This window comes from Felis catus, chromosome C1 (assembly GCF_018350175.1).
Source record: "Felis catus isolate Fca126 chromosome C1, F.catus_Fca126_mat1.0, whole genome shotgun sequence".
NCBI classification, from domain to species: Eukaryota; Metazoa; Chordata; class Mammalia; order Carnivora; family Felidae; genus Felis; species Felis catus.
The window spans coordinates 177,738,587-177,758,192 of record NC_058375.1 but is presented as its reverse complement, the minus strand read 5'-3'; the positions used below and the strand labels follow the sequence as shown (position 1 = coordinate 177,758,192).

At 43.8% G+C, this 19,606-nt stretch overlaps 1 protein-coding gene across 1 annotated transcript in view; it reads left to right on the top strand.

Annotated features, from left to right (window-relative positions):
* STAT1 (signal transducer and activator of transcription 1) overlaps nucleotides 1-19,606 on the top strand; it is a 42,758-nt gene that overhangs the window by 19,727 nt on the left and 3,425 nt on the right. The window contains exons 11-24 of the mRNA XM_006935443.4: nucleotides 1,360-1,452; nucleotides 3,933-3,992; nucleotides 6,302-6,331; nucleotides 6,422-6,515; nucleotides 7,621-7,662; nucleotides 8,892-8,975; nucleotides 9,393-9,491; nucleotides 10,839-10,974; nucleotides 12,386-12,435; nucleotides 13,148-13,242; nucleotides 14,044-14,189; nucleotides 16,000-16,185; nucleotides 17,240-17,315; nucleotides 18,210-18,312. Of these exons, the coding sequence (XP_006935505.1) occupies nucleotides 1,360-1,452; nucleotides 3,933-3,992; nucleotides 6,302-6,331; nucleotides 6,422-6,515; nucleotides 7,621-7,662; nucleotides 8,892-8,975; nucleotides 9,393-9,491; nucleotides 10,839-10,974; nucleotides 12,386-12,435; nucleotides 13,148-13,242; nucleotides 14,044-14,189; nucleotides 16,000-16,185; nucleotides 17,240-17,315; nucleotides 18,210-18,312 (1,294 nt within the window). The remainder of the gene's footprint in view (nucleotides 1-1,359; nucleotides 1,453-3,932; nucleotides 3,993-6,301; nucleotides 6,332-6,421; nucleotides 6,516-7,620; nucleotides 7,663-8,891; nucleotides 8,976-9,392; nucleotides 9,492-10,838; nucleotides 10,975-12,385; nucleotides 12,436-13,147; nucleotides 13,243-14,043; nucleotides 14,190-15,999; nucleotides 16,186-17,239; nucleotides 17,316-18,209; nucleotides 18,313-19,606) is intronic.

Sequence of the window (19,606 nt, the reverse complement as noted above, 5' to 3'; positions counted from 1 at the left end):
GCTCTCAGATCCTCTCTGCTAGACTCATACATGGTCACCTCCCAAGTGCTTCCCTTCTCAGCCCCTGCCTCCCTAGTCCCTGTGACCCTGTGCTTTCCAGAGCAGACTTCAGCCTGTCTCTCTGTCACCTGCTCATCCAGGTGGAGCCCCCTACTACACACTTGTACCCTATGTCCACAGTCCCAGCTGGCCACTCCAGGGTGAGCTTCTGCACATGCCTCGTTTTGGCAGACCTCGTGCCCAGCACATACAGTCGCTTTGCCTTGCCTCTCGTAACTATTTCCTCCACCTCTCTCTTGAACCTCGTCTCAAAATTGTAAATTTCAGCTTATATCTAATCATGAAATCTTTCCAGAGTTCCCAAATATGTTACCTCCATTCAAGATCTGCCTGGTTCAGTCTTCATTCTTGTCCCATTCTGGATTTATTATGTAATTGTGTATGTATTTCTGTTGTCTGTGACATAAATTGGGAAGTTCTTGGAAGACAGACATGTGCCTTTGTCATCTTTTTGTCCCCCATAAGGACCTTGTACAGTGCCTTGCCCACGGGCAGGTGTTCCACATATGCTTAGCAGATGAATAAGTGGCACTGAGTAGAAAGAAGCATAGAGTTCATATTGCAATTTAGTCTTCATGTTAACTTGACATGTGGCTAATGTCCAAACAGGAATGCCTCAGTGCTATTGTTTTGAAATTATCAAGGATATTTATTTACTAGGGTTTTGGAATGCAAATCCGATACTTTTTTTAATGAAAATTAAGGCTTGGAAATGTTTAGTAGATAGATAATAAGTATTACTAAACAATTTTACTAGAAGAACAGTTTTCCAAAGGATACCAAAATATCCATTTCAAATTATGATAGTAAGGCAATATGTTACAATATGTTACAAAATTATTTACATTTTCAACTGTAGTAAAATTTCTTTTTATTTATTCTTTTTGTTTATTTTTATTTTAAAATTGGGATGCAGTTAATATACAACATTACATTAGGTTCTGGTGTACAACATCATGATTTGATATTTGTGTATGTTGCAAAGTGATCACCACAGTAAGTCTGGTTAGCAAATTTGGTTCTTCATGCAAATTCATAAATGAACATAACCCAACTCAAGGTTTTCATTATTGACAGTATCACAGTTCGCTGTAACTACTCTGATCTTTTTGAGTATAAATTCGGTGTGGGGATTTCTGTGCTGACTAGCAAACCTCACTTTATTTATCAACTCGTTCGAATCTTCCAAACTGAGTTTGAGCTTGTGCCCTCTAACCCCCTCTCCTGTTTAGGGAAAATAATTCATACTCCCTCAGCATTAATGGAAATGCTAATCTGCACTCTGCTTGGGACTTACAGCTCATTTGTGGTGGAAAGACAGCCTTGCATGCCAACTCATCCTCAGAGGCCACTAGTCTTGAAGACTGGGGTCCAGTTCACCGTGAAGTTGAGGTAATTGAGAAAAGATGGAATCATTGCGCCTTCTGCCATGAAGTTTGCATCCCTCAGTTCCTTCACAACACTGTCATATAGAGTGCTTTAGAGGAGGCAATTTTGCAGTAGGCATTTTTTTTCTTTTTTTAAGTTGTATTTATTTAGGTAATCTCCACACCTAATGTGGGGCTCAAACCCATGACCTTGTAATCAAGAGCCTCACGCTCTGAGCCAGCCAGCTGCCCCTGTAATAGGCATTTCAATGGGAATTCTTATTTAGAGTATCTAAGGGTCTGTCTGTCCTATTAAAATTAGAGCTATAACACAATGTCGCTTCTCATCAGGGAAATACAAATCAAAACCACACTCAGATATCACCTCACGCCAGTCAGAGTGGCCAAAATGAACAAATCAGGAGACTATAGATGCTGGAGAGGATGTGGAGAAACAGGAACCCTCTTGCACTGTTGGTGGGAATGCAAATTGGTGCAGCCTGTCTGGAAAACAGTGTGGAGGTTCCTCAGAAAATTAAAAATAGACCTACCCTATGACCCAGCAATAGCACTGCTAGGAATTTACCCAAGGGATACAGGAGTACTGATGCATAGGGGCACTTGTACCCCAATGTTTATAGCAACACTCTCAACAATAGCCAAATTATGGAAAGAGCCTAAATGTCCATCAACTGATGAATGGATAAAGAAATTGTGGTTTATATACACAATGGAGTACTACGTGACAATGAGAAAGAACGAAATATGGCCCTTTGTAGCAACGTGGATGGAACTGGAGAGTGTGATGCTAAGTGAAATAAGCCATACAGAGAAAGACAGATACCATATGTTTTCACTCTTATGTGGATCCTGAGAAACTTAACAGAAACCCATGGGGGAGGGAAGGAAAAAAAAAAAAAAGAGGTTAGAGTGGGAGAGAGCCAAAGCATAAGAGACTCTTAAAAACTGAGAACAAACTGAGGGTTGATGGGGGGTGGGAGGGAGGGGAGGGTAGGTGATGGGCATTGAAGAGGGCATCTTTTGGGATGAGCACTGGGTGTTGTATGGAAACAAATTTGACAATAAATTTCATATATTGAAAAAATAAATAAATAAAAATAAAATAAAATAAAATAAAATAATAAAATAAGAGCTATAACAGATACATATGTACACACACCTGATATTTTCCCCCGTGATAAATGTAATGCACGTTCACTATAGAAAGGAATTCAGAATTGCAGAACTGAAATAGTAGAGAGTAAAAGTTCCCAGCAGCCTCATGCTCTCCTGAGTATAAGCTTGTAACCTAGGCTTTACATACCCCTGCAACCATATGTGGTGTGTGTGAATATGGACTCATGACACATATGTTTTTTTAGTGAATGGGCTCATAGCTTTCATCAGTTTTTCAAAGTTGCATGTGATCTAAGTTGTCTGTAGACCACCATGGTAAACGCCTAGTGTCAGTACTCTCAGATTTCTGTCCATGTCCATGCAAATACATATATACATTTATGTATGTATGTATGTGTGTCTATGTACACACACACACACACACACATATATGTTTTTATACATAGATACACACATATGCATGCACATAATATACAGTATTTTATTTTTAAAAATAAGGATTCTGCTATACATGTTTTTCAGCCTGTTTTTCTCTTCAGTAAGAAATCGTAGAAGCGTTTCCATGTGAGACCATGGCTTATCTTTCTTTTTTTGAGTGGCAGATTTATTTAACTAGTCTTCTACTGATGAGCAGCTGGACTCTGAAGAGCTACATTGGCCTTCAGAATTGGCCTTGGTCCTCTTTCCTGGGGTGCTGCTGAGCGAGGTCCCCAGTTGCTGCTTCCTGGTTGCTGGTCTTATAGCACCACACTCAAGCACCCTCGGGGGACCAGAACTCACAGCCAGAAGGGACACTAAAACTCTAATCCCATCTGCCTGCCCCACTAAGTGCAGCAGACCAGTGAGGGGCTCCTTCCTGAGGTCTGTAGCTCATCAGAGAAGACACATGCACATCTTAGCCCTACGTTCCTTCCTTCCGATGTTAACCTGTTTTTCTTGATTATGGATAAGAGTTCTTATTTTTTCCCAAGAGAACAAACATTAGTCACAAGTTTTAGTAAAAAGTACATTTGCAATTTTTCACCCATATAATTGTCCAAAAGTAGAAATCTTGATAAAACCCAGTGTTGGCAAGGCTATATAGGGAAGCAGGTACCCTCACTCACATTTGGTGGGAATGTAAAATCAGTGATGCTTTCTATCAGAATTTAGTGTTACAGTTTTGCCCCAGCAATTCCATAGCTAGGAATTTATTTTGCAAATACAATTAGAAAATATTCCAAGTTGACATACATGAATGTTGATTCTATTGTTTGTAATAACTGGAGGGAGTGAGGATTCATGAAACCTTCTCCAATAGGGAATTGATATAATAAATAAACTCTAATAATTTTTTAAAGTAACAATGACTTTTATTTTTCATTCCAGACTGTTGGTGAAATTGCAGGAGCTGAATTATAATTTGAAAGTCAAAGTCTTATTTGATAAGTAAGCTATCTTTAATATTATCTAATATACATACACTATTGAAATTCTGGTTTTGTTAACCAAACATGGATGGATGCACTAGAGCTATTTATAAGTGATCCCAGGAGATTTAAAAAAAAAATTTAAGTTTATATATTTATTTTGAGAGAGTGCATGAGTAGGGTGGGGGCAGAGAGAGGGTGGGAGAGAGAGAATCCCAAACAGGCTCCGCGCTGTCAGCACGGAGCCTGATGTAGGGCTCAAACTCGCTAACCATGAGATCATGACTGAGCTGAAATCAAAAGGCAGACACTTAACGAACTGAGCCACCAAGGCGCCCCTAAGTGATCCTAGGAGATGTAAATTGATAGCTCCCATTCTGGACATTGGGAGCTTCCTTTAGAGCTGATAACATGCTGGTGCCTTTTGAGACTATAAGTGAACAAAAGAATGAGTGTATTTTATGCACATGAGTTTGTAATGATCAAGTCTTGCATACTACCCCACCTCCCTCCTAGGCCAGCCCCAGAGGAGGAGAGGCCTGTGATCAGACACAGGCTGAGGATCCTCGAGGCTGCAGTGATTCTGCGGCCAGTTGTGGGGTCGTTTCTGGAATGATGATGACAGCATTTTGCGGGGACTGTGTGGAGCCTGCTGGATCCACCCTTGTCTCTTCTGGGCAGTAGGGACCTGGGAATGGGTGGGGTCTCTCAGAGGGGGTCTAGATGGAGCAGTCCCATCCCATTTTGCCCTAGACCTTAGACCTGGTCTAGCACTGACCTAGCTACTGTCTCCCCTCTCTGCCCCACCCTTGATACATTTAATGTTTTTTGTGTGTAACGTACTGATTTAGCAAGTTTCAACACCATTTATGATAATCCAGGTTTCCTCTGGTGTTCTAGCTTTCCGCCCTGCGACAATATTCTTTCTTATAGTCTGTGCCCTTGTCTTTCCTGCCATCATCTTTGGTTTCTCTGTGTATCAGCTTTTGCTACATAACAAATCACCCTGAACCTAGTGGCTTAAAACCCAAAAAGTTATCCTTTCTCTTATTCTGTGAGCAGTAGGTGGTCTTTCTGGGCTGGATCAGCTTGTTTGTTGCTGAGTGGTCCAGCATGGACTTGTTACATGTCTGAGGTCCTGGCTGGGATAACCGAGCCCTTCTCCACGTGGCTCTCAAGGGCGAGCCAGGGCTTTATCGCATAGTGACAGCATCCCAGGTGGGTAAGAAGAGCAGCATGAGAGGCCTGTTGGGGCGAGACTTGGAGCTTGTACAGCATCCCTCCCATCCATTCTATTGGCAAAACCAAGTCAGAGTTGCCTAAAGTTCAAGGGAAATACTCTCAATGTCTTGAAATGAAGTGTGGCAGAGATTTTATGGCTGTTATGTGTGTTACCACACTGTGCTCTATCTCAGTCTCACTTTTGGTTTGTTACAGCTCTTTTGTCTTTTCTCTCGTTCCAGCTCTGAGTTTTCTTCTTAGCTCTGACAAGGAAGCTTTGTGTCACACTGTTCGTTCCCTTCATTTCAGATTCTTTTTTTCTTTTCTAAAACTGGGGAAAATTGGTCACTCACATAGCTAATGGTGATGGTCATTCACAGAAATGTTGAATTTCTGGTTGAGATAGGAAAGGAAGCTAACCCATGTAACTGTGAGTGTGCTGATGTTTTCTAGTCTGTGCCTACTCCTCACAGATAACGTGGGTATTCTGGAACGTGACTGAGTAACCACTAAATTTATATAAGAGGCAAAGTTGCTCAAGATTTAACCTCAGACTTAAAACTTAAACTAGACAGTTTCCCCCAATAATTGACTATTCTTGCACTCTCATAAAAGCATTAAAGGTAGTAGAGAATAAAAAGAAGGTTTCTGCTGTCACATTGGAAGTTCCCTTAGTTTTCTAAGAGCAGAGATTGCTCTCTGCTGCCCCAGTGCTTAGCATGGGGCCTCACACCGGGTATGTGATTGCTCAGGACGTAGCCCTAACTGTAGCTGACTTACGTTTATGGAGGGTGTGCTCTGTGCTCTTTTACCCGTTGTCTCTTACCCCTCGCCAAATCCTGTAAGGTTGGTGCTGTTGGCACCTCATGGTACGGATGATAAACGTGAGGCCCAGAGAGTTTATCTGCTGCAAGTCCCTCCGCCGCCCTGGGCAGAGTTAGTGGTGGTTGATTGAGGGAGGGAGGGAGCGAGTGAATGAAATGGCAGAAAACCCACAGGTGTAGATTTCGTGTTGGTCTTTTACTTATAGGTATACTTTCATATTTTTGTTAAAGCTCAGTTCAAAATTTAAATATACATATATGACTGTTTCTTTTTTTTTTTCAGAGATGTGAACGAGAGAAATACAGTAAAAGGGTATGTCAAGTACTTTGTACTATATTTTACTACCTTTGTTTAATAGTTCTGAGCCTTTTAAGCATCTCTGCTCTGTATATTCTGTTGTAGATTTAGAAAATTCAACATTCTGGGCACACATACAAAAGTGATGAACATGGAGGAATCCACCAACGGAAGTCTGGCCGCCGAATTTCGACACCTGGTAGGGAGACCAGTTTTCCGTGTTTTATGCGGCGTCTGGCTTGCTAGGACTTTATTTCCGGTGCAGTGGCACTCGGTTCATGGTGCGAGGCGGACGGCACTCCCTGGGAGGCTTCCTAGAGTTTGCGGCTGGTGACTTCCCCAGCATGTGGGGGAACCTTTGTTCCTCCTCCTTGCCCCAGGACTGTTCTGTTACTGTGTTCTGCCAGTCTGTCCCCCAGAGATACTTCTTCGGGATGTGGCACTCTCGGTAACACACGCCGTATAAATCAGTGTGCGCGTAACTTGTCCGTTCTCAGTGCTCTACAACCTTGCTCACTCTAGACTCCTGCAGTTTCCTCGGGATTTAGTACTGCTCCCATATCCTGGCGGCTCCTGGTGAGACCGACCCCAGGAGTCTCTCATCGGCCCAGGATTTGCACCCTTCTTCCTGGTAGTCTTGCCCACAACCACTACCTCCACTGCATTCCTCCAGGGGGTAGGGATCCAGTAGGGGTTGTAAGCAAGCGGTGCCTGTCTGCCTGCTTCCGTGGGGAGCAGGGGCTGCCGGTTGTTGTGCAGATGTGTTGGCACTGCGCCCTGTGTGTTCCCTGGGCTGGAACCTGCAGCCTTTTCGTTGGCAACCATTTTGTAAGCCAGCAAACCCATGGTGAGTGAAGCTGGACCTCATAGGAGAGCCTCACTCCAGACTCGGGAGTCTGAGGATGCCCAGAGCTGCTCTCAGGGCTCCAAAATGCTTCCTTAAAACCTCTGGGATTGAAGTCCGTGGGAGGGCAGTCTTAGCTGTGCCCTTAGCCTGAGGACCATGAAACAACTGATGAAAGTTAAGGGGCATCATTTGGAAAAGCTTGTATGGGGGAGGGGAGCAGGATATGATTCCCCGGGATCCTTCCAAACTCTGGTGTTCACATAGTGTCATGTCAGGCTGCTGGAAAAAGACACTTAGGCTCCTGGGCCCACACAAGGGTCATTTCATATCTTGTTCTGCACCCTGAAAATAATTTCACATCCTTTATTCTAAGTCCTGACTTTGGTTTGTTTGTAGATGAAAACAGCAACTGTGACTGTTATCATGCTGTTTACTAAGATGGTTTCTTGTTCTATAGCAACTGAAAGAACAGAAAAATGCTGGCACCAGAACTAATGAGGTGAGTCTTTCTCTGTTGTGAATGGTCTCTAACCAGCAGGTCTGTCCGGGGAGGTTGGCTCAGTACCCCTGGTGGCCGGGGGTCACCTCAAAAAGGGATTCAGACCCAGCAGGGAAGAGCAGTGAGTGAGCTTTAGGACACGGTATATCCGTGGTAGCAGTAAAAACACTGCATTCGTGCTTTATGGTTGTCAGAGATTTTGCACACAACTCCTGGACCCTCACAGCACAGTGGAACAGGTATAATGGGTTTCTGTGCTACTCACAATTCACAGGCGAAGAAAGTGAATCATGGGAACTTTGTAAGATTTTGCTAAGGGTACCCGGGAATTACTGTCTGAGCTGGGATTAGAGGCTCGTCTGGGGACTCCCATGCTGAAAATGAAGTGTGGCAAGAGGGTTTTCTCTCCATTGCATTCCCTGCCTGGCGGAATGGTCTTTCTGTCAGTTTCCCTTTTAGAGCCGGATCCTCGAGGAATTATATTTGTAATGTAATATTCAGAAATGAACTACAGACAGAGGTTTGGGACGTTTTCAGCCTTTATGCCCACGTAGCACACCATCCTTCCATGCCGTGACCAGTAGTGCTCGTGTGGCAGAGTGGGACAAGCCCCGGCCAGGGCAGTGCAGAGATGTGCTATCTAGCCCTGGTTTTGATCTCTGCTCTCTTTGTGACCTTCTGAGGGTTAGTTTCTCCTGCAAGCACAGATAGCGGCTGCTCCCCTCTGGTTCTAAGTCATGATGTCTGCATGCGATCGTTTGTAGCAAAACACTTCAAGAACTCTGTTGTATTTCTACCTAAACCAAGGACTCATGACCTGCCAGGCTTTTGCAAATCAGTCCTTCCAGTAAATAATCACACCTGGAACGCACGCTTTCCAGCCCTGTCTGCCTCAGGCTGCAGCGGGGCAGCGGGCAGAGCAGGGCTGAGAGCCAGGAAGCTTCACCTCACAAATAAACCCATCACAAGTTGCTGTTTCCCTATCCACATTTCTTTCTGGTAATCTATAACCCTTGCCATGGTTACAGAAATCTTATCTTTGAGAGAACACTGATATACGATCGTTAGAACTGGGGCATACATTATTGAACATGGGAATTTTTTTCTGAATTGCAGCCAGCTGGGTTCAGGCTTCCTGCTGCCTGTTGCAGTGCATATTAGGCTCCTGGAATCTGCAGGATGTGTGTGTGAATCACTGTATTCCTTTTTTCTTCCTTGTCTCTTTTAAGGGCCCCCTCATCGTTACAGAAGAGCTTCACTCCCTTAGTTTTGAAACCCAGTTGTGCCAGCCTGGTTTGGTCATTGACCTCGAGGTGAGACTTCCGTGCTTCAGACACGGAAAACTTTATTTTTACATTTAACTGTTAGGCGCAGTGTTTGTTCTCAATTTTTGTTTTAGACACATTTACTTAATTGCTAAAAAAAGATGGTATTTTTCAGCTAATACTACCTTGACATTAATTGAATGGTTCAGGAAGCTGGAGAGCTGAATTCACCTTGAGATGTCCTATGCTGATTTTTTTATACAAAGCACGGAGACTTGTTTCTTAACTGAAAAATCTAACAAAAATAACTATGAACAAAAGAACTTAGCTTTACATTTTTAGTTTTCAAATATAAAATACGTGCAAATTTACAAGTAATCCCTTGGTTGGTTTTGAGCTTACACAGCAGTCTGAAGGTGATATTTCTGTGATTCTGACGATTTCAAGGTCTTTGTCATCTTTTAGACGACCTCTCTGCCCATCGTGGTGATCTCCAATGTCAGCCAGCTCCCGAGTGGCTGGGCCTCCATCCTGTGGTACAACATGCTGGTGACAGAACCCAGGGTATGGAATACATGCCTGCTTTTGTATAGATGTTAACCGAAGACCCCAGGGTCTAGCTTCTGTGCATCTCAAAGAGTCCCTGAAGACCAGATGTTGAGAGAAAAGTGACATAACTGGAGTGACATTGTTAGGGATCTTGAGTAATTCTGGATTAGGGAAGCATGTATATGTATTAGAAATGAGAATTATGGTTTTCCTTCTATGTGAATAAGCTCAGGCAATAGATTTCTTACAACTTTTACTGGGGAAGAGTTCATTTATTGCTTTTATTTTTTAAAAATGTATACATCTGCTAAACAAGCATGCTTCATTCATTTTTTTTTCTTTTACGCATGCTCCATTCTAAAGTGGATAGTCACTGTTGATTAATTGTGGTTGATTCTTGTTATTCCTTGCGCTTACATTCTTTTTTTTTTTAATATAATTTATTGTCAAGTTAGCTAACATACAGTGTATACAGTGTGCTTTTGCCTTTGGGGATAGATTCCCACGATTCATCACTTACATACAACACCCAGTGCTCCTCCCCAGAGTGCCCTCTTCCATGCCCATCACCCATTTTCCCCTCTTCCCCCGATCCATCAACCCTCAGTTTGTTCTCTATATTTAAGAGTCTCTTATGGTATGCGCTTACATTCTTTAAAGTCACCGTGAACACTGAATTAGCAAATACTGAGCAATTGCTACTGAGCTGCTCAACGCATGGCCTTGTTGCTGTGTGTTTCCTGTTGAAAGACACCTTCCTAATGTATTTGTTGTCTTATTAATATTGAACTCACGGCCAACAGCACTCTGACTCATGCCTGAACAAAGCTCCTCTAGCACATGTGTTTTCTCCATACAGGTGTATTGTGGCCATCTTGCAGTTAGAACAGCAGACAGCACTTCAGCACTATACTTGGGACCATTTTAAAAATGAAATTTTTAAAAACCAAAAAAACCCACAAAAAGGCAAAAAACATGGCACTAAATAGACCTCAAAAAGGACACTTGCTTATGGCATAAGAGCTGAAACAAGAAGGCAGTTGCTCTGTTTGATAAGTGTTGCTTTTCTGACCTCTCCTGGAAACATACGTGTTGGGGACTCAAATCTTTCTACTCATTGATATGTCCACCCATTCACAAATGAGCCCAGAAGTGCCGTGAGTAATGATTTGGGGGTTAAAGTAACTTTGAATGAGTAGGTTGAATTCACAAATGTGAATCTGCAAATAACAAGAATCAACTGTGTTTCTCTTCTGTGAAAACTGTGTGTCACAGAAACCAGAACTGAACTTTGAGACAGATCCATGTTTTAGTGCCTTGCTTGTGACCACTGACCTTACCTTTTGGGTGTTTTCTCTCCAGAATCTGTCCTTCTTCCTGAACCCGCCCTGTGCACGATGGTCTCAGCTTTCAGAGGTGCTGAGTTGGCAGTTTTCTTCTGTCACCAAAAGAGGTCTCAATGTGGACCAGCTGAACATGCTGGGAGAAAAGCTACTTGGTATGAACTTTTTATGTATATAAAAAGTGAAATTTATAAAAATATCTCAATTTGTTCTTTTTCCCTCTTTGCTGTCTATTTTGTTCAAGATAGAAGAGTGTCAAAAAAAAAAATGTGTGGGCTTTTCCAGCTGCAGCTTATTATAGCTAAATGAGAACTATAGCTCACCTTGGAAGGACGTATAGATCTGATAAAAGACTTAAATGAGTCATTTCCTGATTATCTCATATTAACATTTCTGAGCAGGTTTCCTAAGGGAAATATTTTTGAATTACGTAAAATACATTAGTTGTGGCTAAAAGAAGTTCCTTGATAAGAGAGATGAAGTCTTATTAACCTTGGGGAGAAAAAAAGCCAAGTACCCAGCATGGTAAGAATAATAAGTAAGGTCCTGGGGCCACCCACCGCATAGCATACACCCAAGACTCTTGCCTCAGGTGGCCCAGGTACATGGAGACACTGTCCACATCAGGATGAAATCCTTGAGCAGCAGTTTTGCGTGATTGGCAGGATCCAGCCATGATAGATAATTCTCTTTCAGGAGCTAATATCGTGAATTTATTAGTCTTCCACATAAGGCGATCCGAGACCTGCTAGTCTCAAGGTCAAATCTTGGATGAATGGGACTATCTGAACTATTTCTTTAAAAATCCATAGGCAGCTTTTTTCCAGATTTGCTTTCTGTACAGGAGAATTGTGTGTATTGCAAATACCAGTAGACTTCCTAACTACGTAGCTCTCAGCAGTGCTTTCTCATGGCCATGTAACTGTCACAGTGGGGTCTTACACTATTTAAGAAGATGTAAGAAATTACATTGCTCCATTTCCTTATTTGGTGTGAATTAAGACTTATCATTTCTGCCTATAAAGGCTTATTTGTGGTTCTCTGCAAAGAGAGGTGATGGGTTCACCACCTTGTACAGCGTTGGCTGCTTTAATTCATGTAGCTGGCAACCCCTAGGCTTCCTTCCCCCTCATTTCTCTCCCTTGACTTTTGATTTGCATCAGCCTCCCGAGTCCGTGTCCCATCTGGAGGAGGGCCGAGAGAAGTGCCAAATGATATCCAAGATAAGCTTGAAAAGCCAAGTGTCAGTTAAATAGATCACCTAGGGGTGATCTTGGTCTTAGTTAGAAGTTTGAGCGAGCTCTGGAGGACCACTGGGAGAGGAGCCTGCTGAGGAAGGAGGAGGCAGTGGGAGAGGATACTGCACTGGGAGGGACGACTGAGGCTTCTCCAGAAAGCATAGTTGATTAGCATTAATGTGTCTGAGAATATCAACCGCGTACATACAGTCTTCCTCTTTGGGGTGTTGGCTCTTTTCTTTGAAAGGAAATACAAGAGCTATCAGTGTAACCAAAGCTTCAGAATCAGTGTTTTGTTTCCTGAAACAGCTTATTTTTATTTGGCTAGGTCCTAATGCTGGCCCCGATGGTCTCATTCCGTGGACGAGGTTCTGCAAGGTGGGTGCCCTTGGGTCGTACCCTCTCTGAGTGCTCGCTCCCTGTTGAGGTTCTCGTAGTTTTTGCTGTGGTAGTGATTTAACTGTGTGCTTATTTTGGCATGTTTGTCTCTGGCCCATGGAACCCCTTGGGCAGGTTGTTTACTTTCCTTCAGTGGAGAAGGTCAGTCTCCAAGTGTGAGTCGGACAGGAAGGGCCTGTGTGTGTGATAACATTCTTTCAGATCTGAAATGAGTCTTGTGTTTACTCACACGGATACCTTGCCTGGCAGCATTTTAGCCCCGTTCATGAGAAATGTGTGCTCTGTGCCGGATTGCACAGCCTGATGGGCCAGATGAGTTTCCCCAACCCTGCTCAAGCAGAGGGACCAGTTGGAGGGAATAATCAGACCCCATGGGGGTCACCAGACGGTGCTGACAAGCTCAGGCTACTGCATTTTACTAGTACGAGGGCAGCTTTTGTTCTGCGTTCACCCTGTAGGTCATTCCCTGGCTGGTTCGCTGCAGTTTAGAGAGGGAAGCAGAGCCTGGCCCAGGAAATAGCCTGGTGTCTGCAAGCTGATAAGGGGAGGGGCGGCTCTGGAGGGGACAGCGTTAGTTTTGGCAGCTGGGCAGGCTTTGCAAATTAAAATCCAATCTGATGGTGGGAAGAGGCCTGGTAAGTCACTGTTTTGAATTTCCTTGTTCCTAATGTGTGCGTTTGTACACTTGCAGGAAAATATAAATGACAAAAATTTTCCTTTCTGGCTTTGGATTGAAAGCATCCTTGAACTCATTAAAAAACACCTGCTCTCTCTCTGGAATGATGGGTAAGGGCCACGGATAGATTTATTTTTGAAACCTATTTTTAGCACACACTTCCTTACTGTAAGGCTGAGACAGGCCTGACCTGGACAGACCTCATTATTTGACAAGACTGGTGTGCATCTCACAGAAATGGATGCTTCCAGGCCATCCCTTCAGGGCTTCATGATAGTGGAACCTCATCAGATTAAACTTATGCATATGCATAGTATTATGCATATGTATTTTTAACATTTAATTAAAAACGTTTTAGTGCCATTCATGCGTTCACTCATTTAACGGAATTTCTTAAGTACCTATGTACTATATAGCCCTTAGGAAAGAAGAAAAACTTTTTTAACTTGGTGAGTTGTTTTTATCTAACTTATTCCACGGTCAGTTGATGCTTCAACAAGGCTTTAACTTGGTCAGAAGTGCTAGAACATAGAAATATATTGTTTGAATTTTTCTCTCCAGTATATAAGATGCAGAAATTCAGACATTTTCATGGCCTGTAAAAATCATCAAATGAAAAAAAGGTCATCAGATAAACATAAAAGGCTCATTAATCCACCAAATATTTATTGATCATCTGTCGCATCCTATTGGCACTGTGTTAATGATTTTTTTAGACTTAAGCATACAAGTATCTAAGTGAAATACGTCCCCAAGTGTCAATTAAATAGGTTTTAAAACATCTAAAATACACATTTTTATCCTATGTTCTTTTGTCAAGTTTCAGTAATCTAGTTCACTTGTAAGTTTGCATGAAAATTCAAAACCTGGCTGAATTTCAGAGTACTTCCTCAATCTGTTTGCACACCCAGGTGTATCGTGGGCTTTATCAGCAAGGAGCGAGAGCGTGCCCTGCTGAAGGATCAGCAGCCAGGGACGTTCCTGCTGCGGTTCAGCGAGAGCTGCCGGGAAGGGGCCATCACGTTCACGTGGGTGGAGCGGTCCCAGAACGGAGGGGGTAAGTGAGGGCCTGTGCCTCCATTAGCACCATGCGCGTGAAAGTCCTTCCTCATCGCTGCAAATCAACTTGTACAAATAACGAGCTTTTGACATAAAATTACAGATCCTACACTTACCCCCAACTGAGCCTCCCAGATAGGATTTAATACATTGCCTTGAATATTTGTGATTCACTGCCTGGGCCGTACTGTGGAAATGATGGTTTTTAAAAGACAAGGCCAGGAGTGCCTGGGTGGCTCAGTCGGTTAAGTGTCCGACTTCGGCTCAGGTCGTGATCTCGTAGCTAGTGATTCAAGTCCTGCATTGGGCTCTGTGCTAACAGCTCACAGCCTGGAGCCTGCTTTGGATTCTGTGTCTGCCTCTCTCTCTGCCCCTCCCCTGCTTGCTCTCTGTCAAAAATGAATAAACATTTTTTTTTAAATAATAAATAAAAGACCGGGCCAGGTTCTTCTCTTTTCGTCAGGGTTGTTATCTGTAGATGAAGGATGTGAGTCGGCATGACTGGCAACCAGTTTTGGGAGGAAACCCACTTTGTACAGGCACATGCTTCCAGACTCGCTGTGGGGGATCCCATGTGGCAGCACACCTGCAGGCAGGCTCTGTGAGGGGTCCCGGGGACTGGGTGCAGCCCTCCACTCTGCCTTCAAACAGAGCAAGTGCAAGTTCGTCTTTGCTCTGCCTTGGGTTTCTGTGGCTAAAAGGCCCCGGACACCTTCGCATTATGGAACAGGTTTCTGGGGAGGAGGCTGAACAGCAGAGATGGAGAATGACAGAGACAAAATGGTTCCTTTTCTCAGTTGCTTATAGTTTGCTGTATTTGAGGGACTGGACGAGAAACTGATTTGTTCCAATGTCTCTTCTGCTTTCGATGGAAGGATGCAACAAGATGGGATACTTTTCTTGTTCTGGTTTTTTTTTTTTTTTTCTCCAAATAAAAATACAGGAAAGCTGGGGTTAGGGCACAGTGTAGGCAGTAGACGTTAGAAGCTGCCTTTTCACCTTGTCTGCAGGTAGTGCCTTTCCTCAGCTGACTGAGGGATGGAACTAGCAAAGCAGGCATGGAGGAGGACATCCTTGGCAACCAGAAAGCCTAAGCAGGCCAGCACCAGCTAGCGAGCTTTAGGGTGCCTGTGTAGTCTGAAGCTGTAGAACAGAGCCCCCATAGCACCTGACCAGCAGCCCCTGGAATGTGTGCACCCAGAAGCGAGCTTCTGGATCAGTTAGGAAGCAGGATTCAAATGAAGTCTGCGAATAAGTCCACGAGTGAATTAAACTGGTTTATTACAGTAAGGATTAGAAGAAAAAGTAGTAAATAGGGTCTTTTTTTTTATTTGTTTAAAAAATTGTTTTCCACGTATTGGCATCATTTATTTCAATAAAAAATTTCATTTTCCAGTCTGAAAAGAAAAACAACCAGAAAGTGAAATTGTTTTTTATTAACTTACTCTGTGACTTGAGCCAAGGTGGCCAAATTAGTATTTATTTTTCTGCCTGTGGTTGGATGCATCATGAAAGATTCAGGCTGCTAAAGATGTTTAATAATCCTCTCCTTGACAGGTTTACAAGTTGCACCAAATGATGACAAATGCAGTGTTGTTGCATTACTAGCAAGTAAATGGCTGCCTTTATTTTTCCTGTTTCTAAGAAAGGATTATAATTTAGAAGTAGAGGGGCGTACTGTATTGTAAATCCTCTACTGTGCTTAGTTCTAACCAGGTTCACTCACATCCACAAACTCTGCAATGTGTTGTTTCTCTCCTCTAGTGTTTTGGGATAGTCCGTGGGACTCACTGAGCTCTTCTTTTCAGAACCTTACTTCCACGCAGTGGAACCCTACACGAAGAAAGAACTTTCTGCTGTTACTTTCCCTGATATTATTCGCAATTACAAAGTCATGGCGGCTGAAAATATTCCAGAGAATCCCCTGAAGTATCTGTATCCAAATATTGATAAGGACCATGCCTTTGGGAAATACTACTCCAGGCCAAAGGAAGGTATGTGGGGAAAGCATGTAATCATTGCCCTGATGAGCAATAGCACAGTTCAGTCATTCCTGGTGCCTATGTTCTCATTTTATTGTTAATCCAAAGGTTTGCTAGAGACAGGGTTTAATAACACACACTGCTCTTACCTTCCTGTAAGTACGCGGTGCCTGCATAGACTTCACCCACGCCCTGTCATTAACCCAGAACTTTCTTTTGAATCGCTGCAAGCAGGCTTTCCAAAGATGGTATAAACGCAGCATAGTTGAAACATGTTATTTGGTCTGATATGGATAGTAAGAAATGAACAAATAACGTCTTATTTTAAGGGGTGTCGAAAAAGTCCATTTTGGTCTTGTGTATTTGTTACACTGTTACCTTTTCTACATGGAAAGAGGTGAATGGCAGGAACACCATGGCCAACTCGTTTATTACCAGCCTGTTCCTGTAAAATTAGGGAACTAAGGCCCAGGAGAAGGAAAACAGTTCATTCAAGGTAATCCAGTTAATCTATTAGATCGTATTATTTCTAGTGATTATTGTTAAGAGCACACCTAGGCTTAGAACACAGGTCACCTGCTTCTCCATCTTCACTGAATTGCATTTCAGAACGTTCAAGTTAGACTGATCTGGTTTGGAACACGCCAACAAATTTTATTACATTTTAGAAGCCGGCATCTCAATATTAGCGCAATTGCTTTGGGAAGAAGACGCCCCCAGCTTCACCTTGACAGCTGTGTGTATCACACCAGCCAGGCCAGGACCAGAACATCAGACAGAACTTCACACGTCTGGGGCTCCAACTCCTGCGGGATGTCAAGCCTGGGAAGGAGAAACCTCTCAGCTTGACTTCTGTACTGAGCTCCCCTCCCTTCCCTTTGACTTGCTCCTACATTCCCCCCAGGATTTCAGGTGACCCAGGCAGGGAAGTCACAACCCCTTAAAGTTACGGCACTCTAACCTGACTGTCAAGAAAAATGGTAAAACTTTCATGAAAGAATGTTGACCATCTGTTGTTGTGTGAGGTCTGCTAACGGAAAGCTGTACCCGATGTGTTTGCTTCCAGCTCCAGAACCAATGGAACTTGATGGCCCTAAAGGAACTGGATACATCAAGACTGAATTGATTTCTGTGTCTGAAGTGTAAGTGAACACAGAAGAGTGCCATGTTTAAACACCTCAATCCAGCCCTGCTCCTGGCTGGGGCCTGGTGAAGATGCTTGTACTTTGCTTTTTCGTTGTAATTGCTGCTGCTGCCGCCACGGTCGGACTTGTTGGAAAGATCCTAAATAGAGATCCCGGTGTCACTGCCTATCAGAATTAAACTGCCTTTATAAACAAACAAAAAAAGAAAAGAAAAGAAAACCACCCAAGTTTGTTTTTAAGGTTTATAAGTTCCCTCCAAACTGATACTTTGAAAAAGTATAAATAAAATGAACAAAAATTGATCAGAGTGGGAAAGTAGTTTTTTTCAATTGAGGAAAGGCCAAAGTGATGATTGAGATACACTTTTTCCGCTTGCTTTTATTTTGTTGTTTCATTTTGTAAAAGGTAGAAAAAAATTTGGAAAAGTCATTGTCAGTTATTTGGCCTGCAGCACTGTCTTGGGGTGAATGGATGTAGCCTTCATGTAAAAACACTCTGGAGCAGCTTTATCTGCATACAAACCTCAAGGTAGGGATGAGGGACTCCCCAGACATTTCTCTGGTGCCTCTGGGGCCACGGGCCGCCCCGAGGCATCATCCTCTCAGGGTGACACCCCGCACACGCTCCCACACAGGTCCAACCAGGCAGAAGCGGCACAGGGTCCAGTCTGGCTATTTCCCACTCACATCTCTAGAGTCCCGTACGTTTCCCAAGGGGCTGGGCTGGGGACGCGAACCTCCCGCGATCCATGCTTTTCCCGACGTACCGTCCGAGTGTATGCACTCAGCTGAACTGAAAGTGTCCAGTGATGATTCTGTCGCAGGCCGAGGATGAGGTGTCCCAGTGTGCCTCTAGACATTAACATCTCCTTCTCCTTTCTCCCCGTTTTAGTCATCCTTCTCGACTTCAGACCACAGACAATCTTCTCCCCATGTCTCCTGAGGAGTTTGACGAGGTGTCTCGGATAGTGGGTCCTGTAGAATTCGACACTATGGTGAGTACCGGCGAGGGTGTTCTCCGCGCTCACGGACCGCGTGCTCTGTGAGGCTGGGAGGGCGCCCGCAGACCCCTGGCTTGTCCGCTGCATGCTGGAAGGAGCCTCTGCCAGCCAGGGCACTTTCTAGATCCGCGTGACGCGTCGGAGCCTGGTGTGCTTACACGGGCCACGTGGTCCCCGGGAGCCTTGTTCCCGGTGCTCTCTGCCCTTCCGAGAACCAAATGGCATCTCAGATATTTAAAAGTTCCCCTTCTGCCCTTCCAAGTTGTCCTTGTAAAGTTCTTCATATATTAGGGAGCTAAGACTTCTCTGGTAAGAAACTGTTTTCCTCCGGCCTGTTACTTCAGCGCTGTGTCTGGGTAAAGAAGTGCCGTTTTTCTTAAGGGAGAGGACTGGCCCTTGGTGGCTATGATAATGACAGACGCCTCACCAGCAGCGATGAAGCGGCTTCACCTGCTTCACACTTGAGAGCTAATCTGTACGGCTCGCCCCTGCCAGGAATAGACGGTTCCAGGAGTGACAGAGTTATGAGTGCCATGACCACAATAGGAACAGGGCTGTCCACAATAGAGAGGATCTCCCTCTGGGAGAGTGTTTCAGTAAATCAAATAGTATTGTTTGCCTGTCAGACTGAAATCCTTCCTCCTAAAGCCTTTTTTCAGTTGGCTGGAATTTTGCTGATGGTGTTTAAGCTCTTTCCCACATGAAGCGATTCCAGTGTGTTTTTAAACATGTGTTTAATCCTTTAAAAAACTTCTCTCTGAGTTATTGCTATCATTTCTTCATCACTGTGTACCTGGGGCCTGCATAGACCGTGTGCTCAGTAACGAGGGAGGGGGTCAGGGAAGGCAAAGGAGAGCGGGGCAGAGGGGCTGCTGTTCAGATGCCCAGGGTCATTCAGCCACGTGTTCAGGGAATGCGTGTGTGTGACCGTAGCACCTGTTTGGAGTCAAGTTTCTGGAATGTAACTTTTTTCTTGGTCCTTTTTTCTCACCTGAAGAAGCACGGGATAAAATCTTCAGGGATTGTAATTTCTTACACCTTCCTGATTGTTGAGAATGACAAAAAGTCACTTCTGTTCCTGTTGGCATGTGTAAAATGAACCTTTTATATGTGCGAGGATGCACCCTCTGTTGGAAGGTATCCCCTGACTCTGCTAAAAAGTGCCTTATGAGCCTGACACAGAAATGGAACAATATGTAGAAAGCCCTGTTCCAAGGATGTACCATCTGTTGGTGGCACCACAAAATGGCAGATCTTCTTTTGCACCCTCTTTGTTGTTCCTATGCAA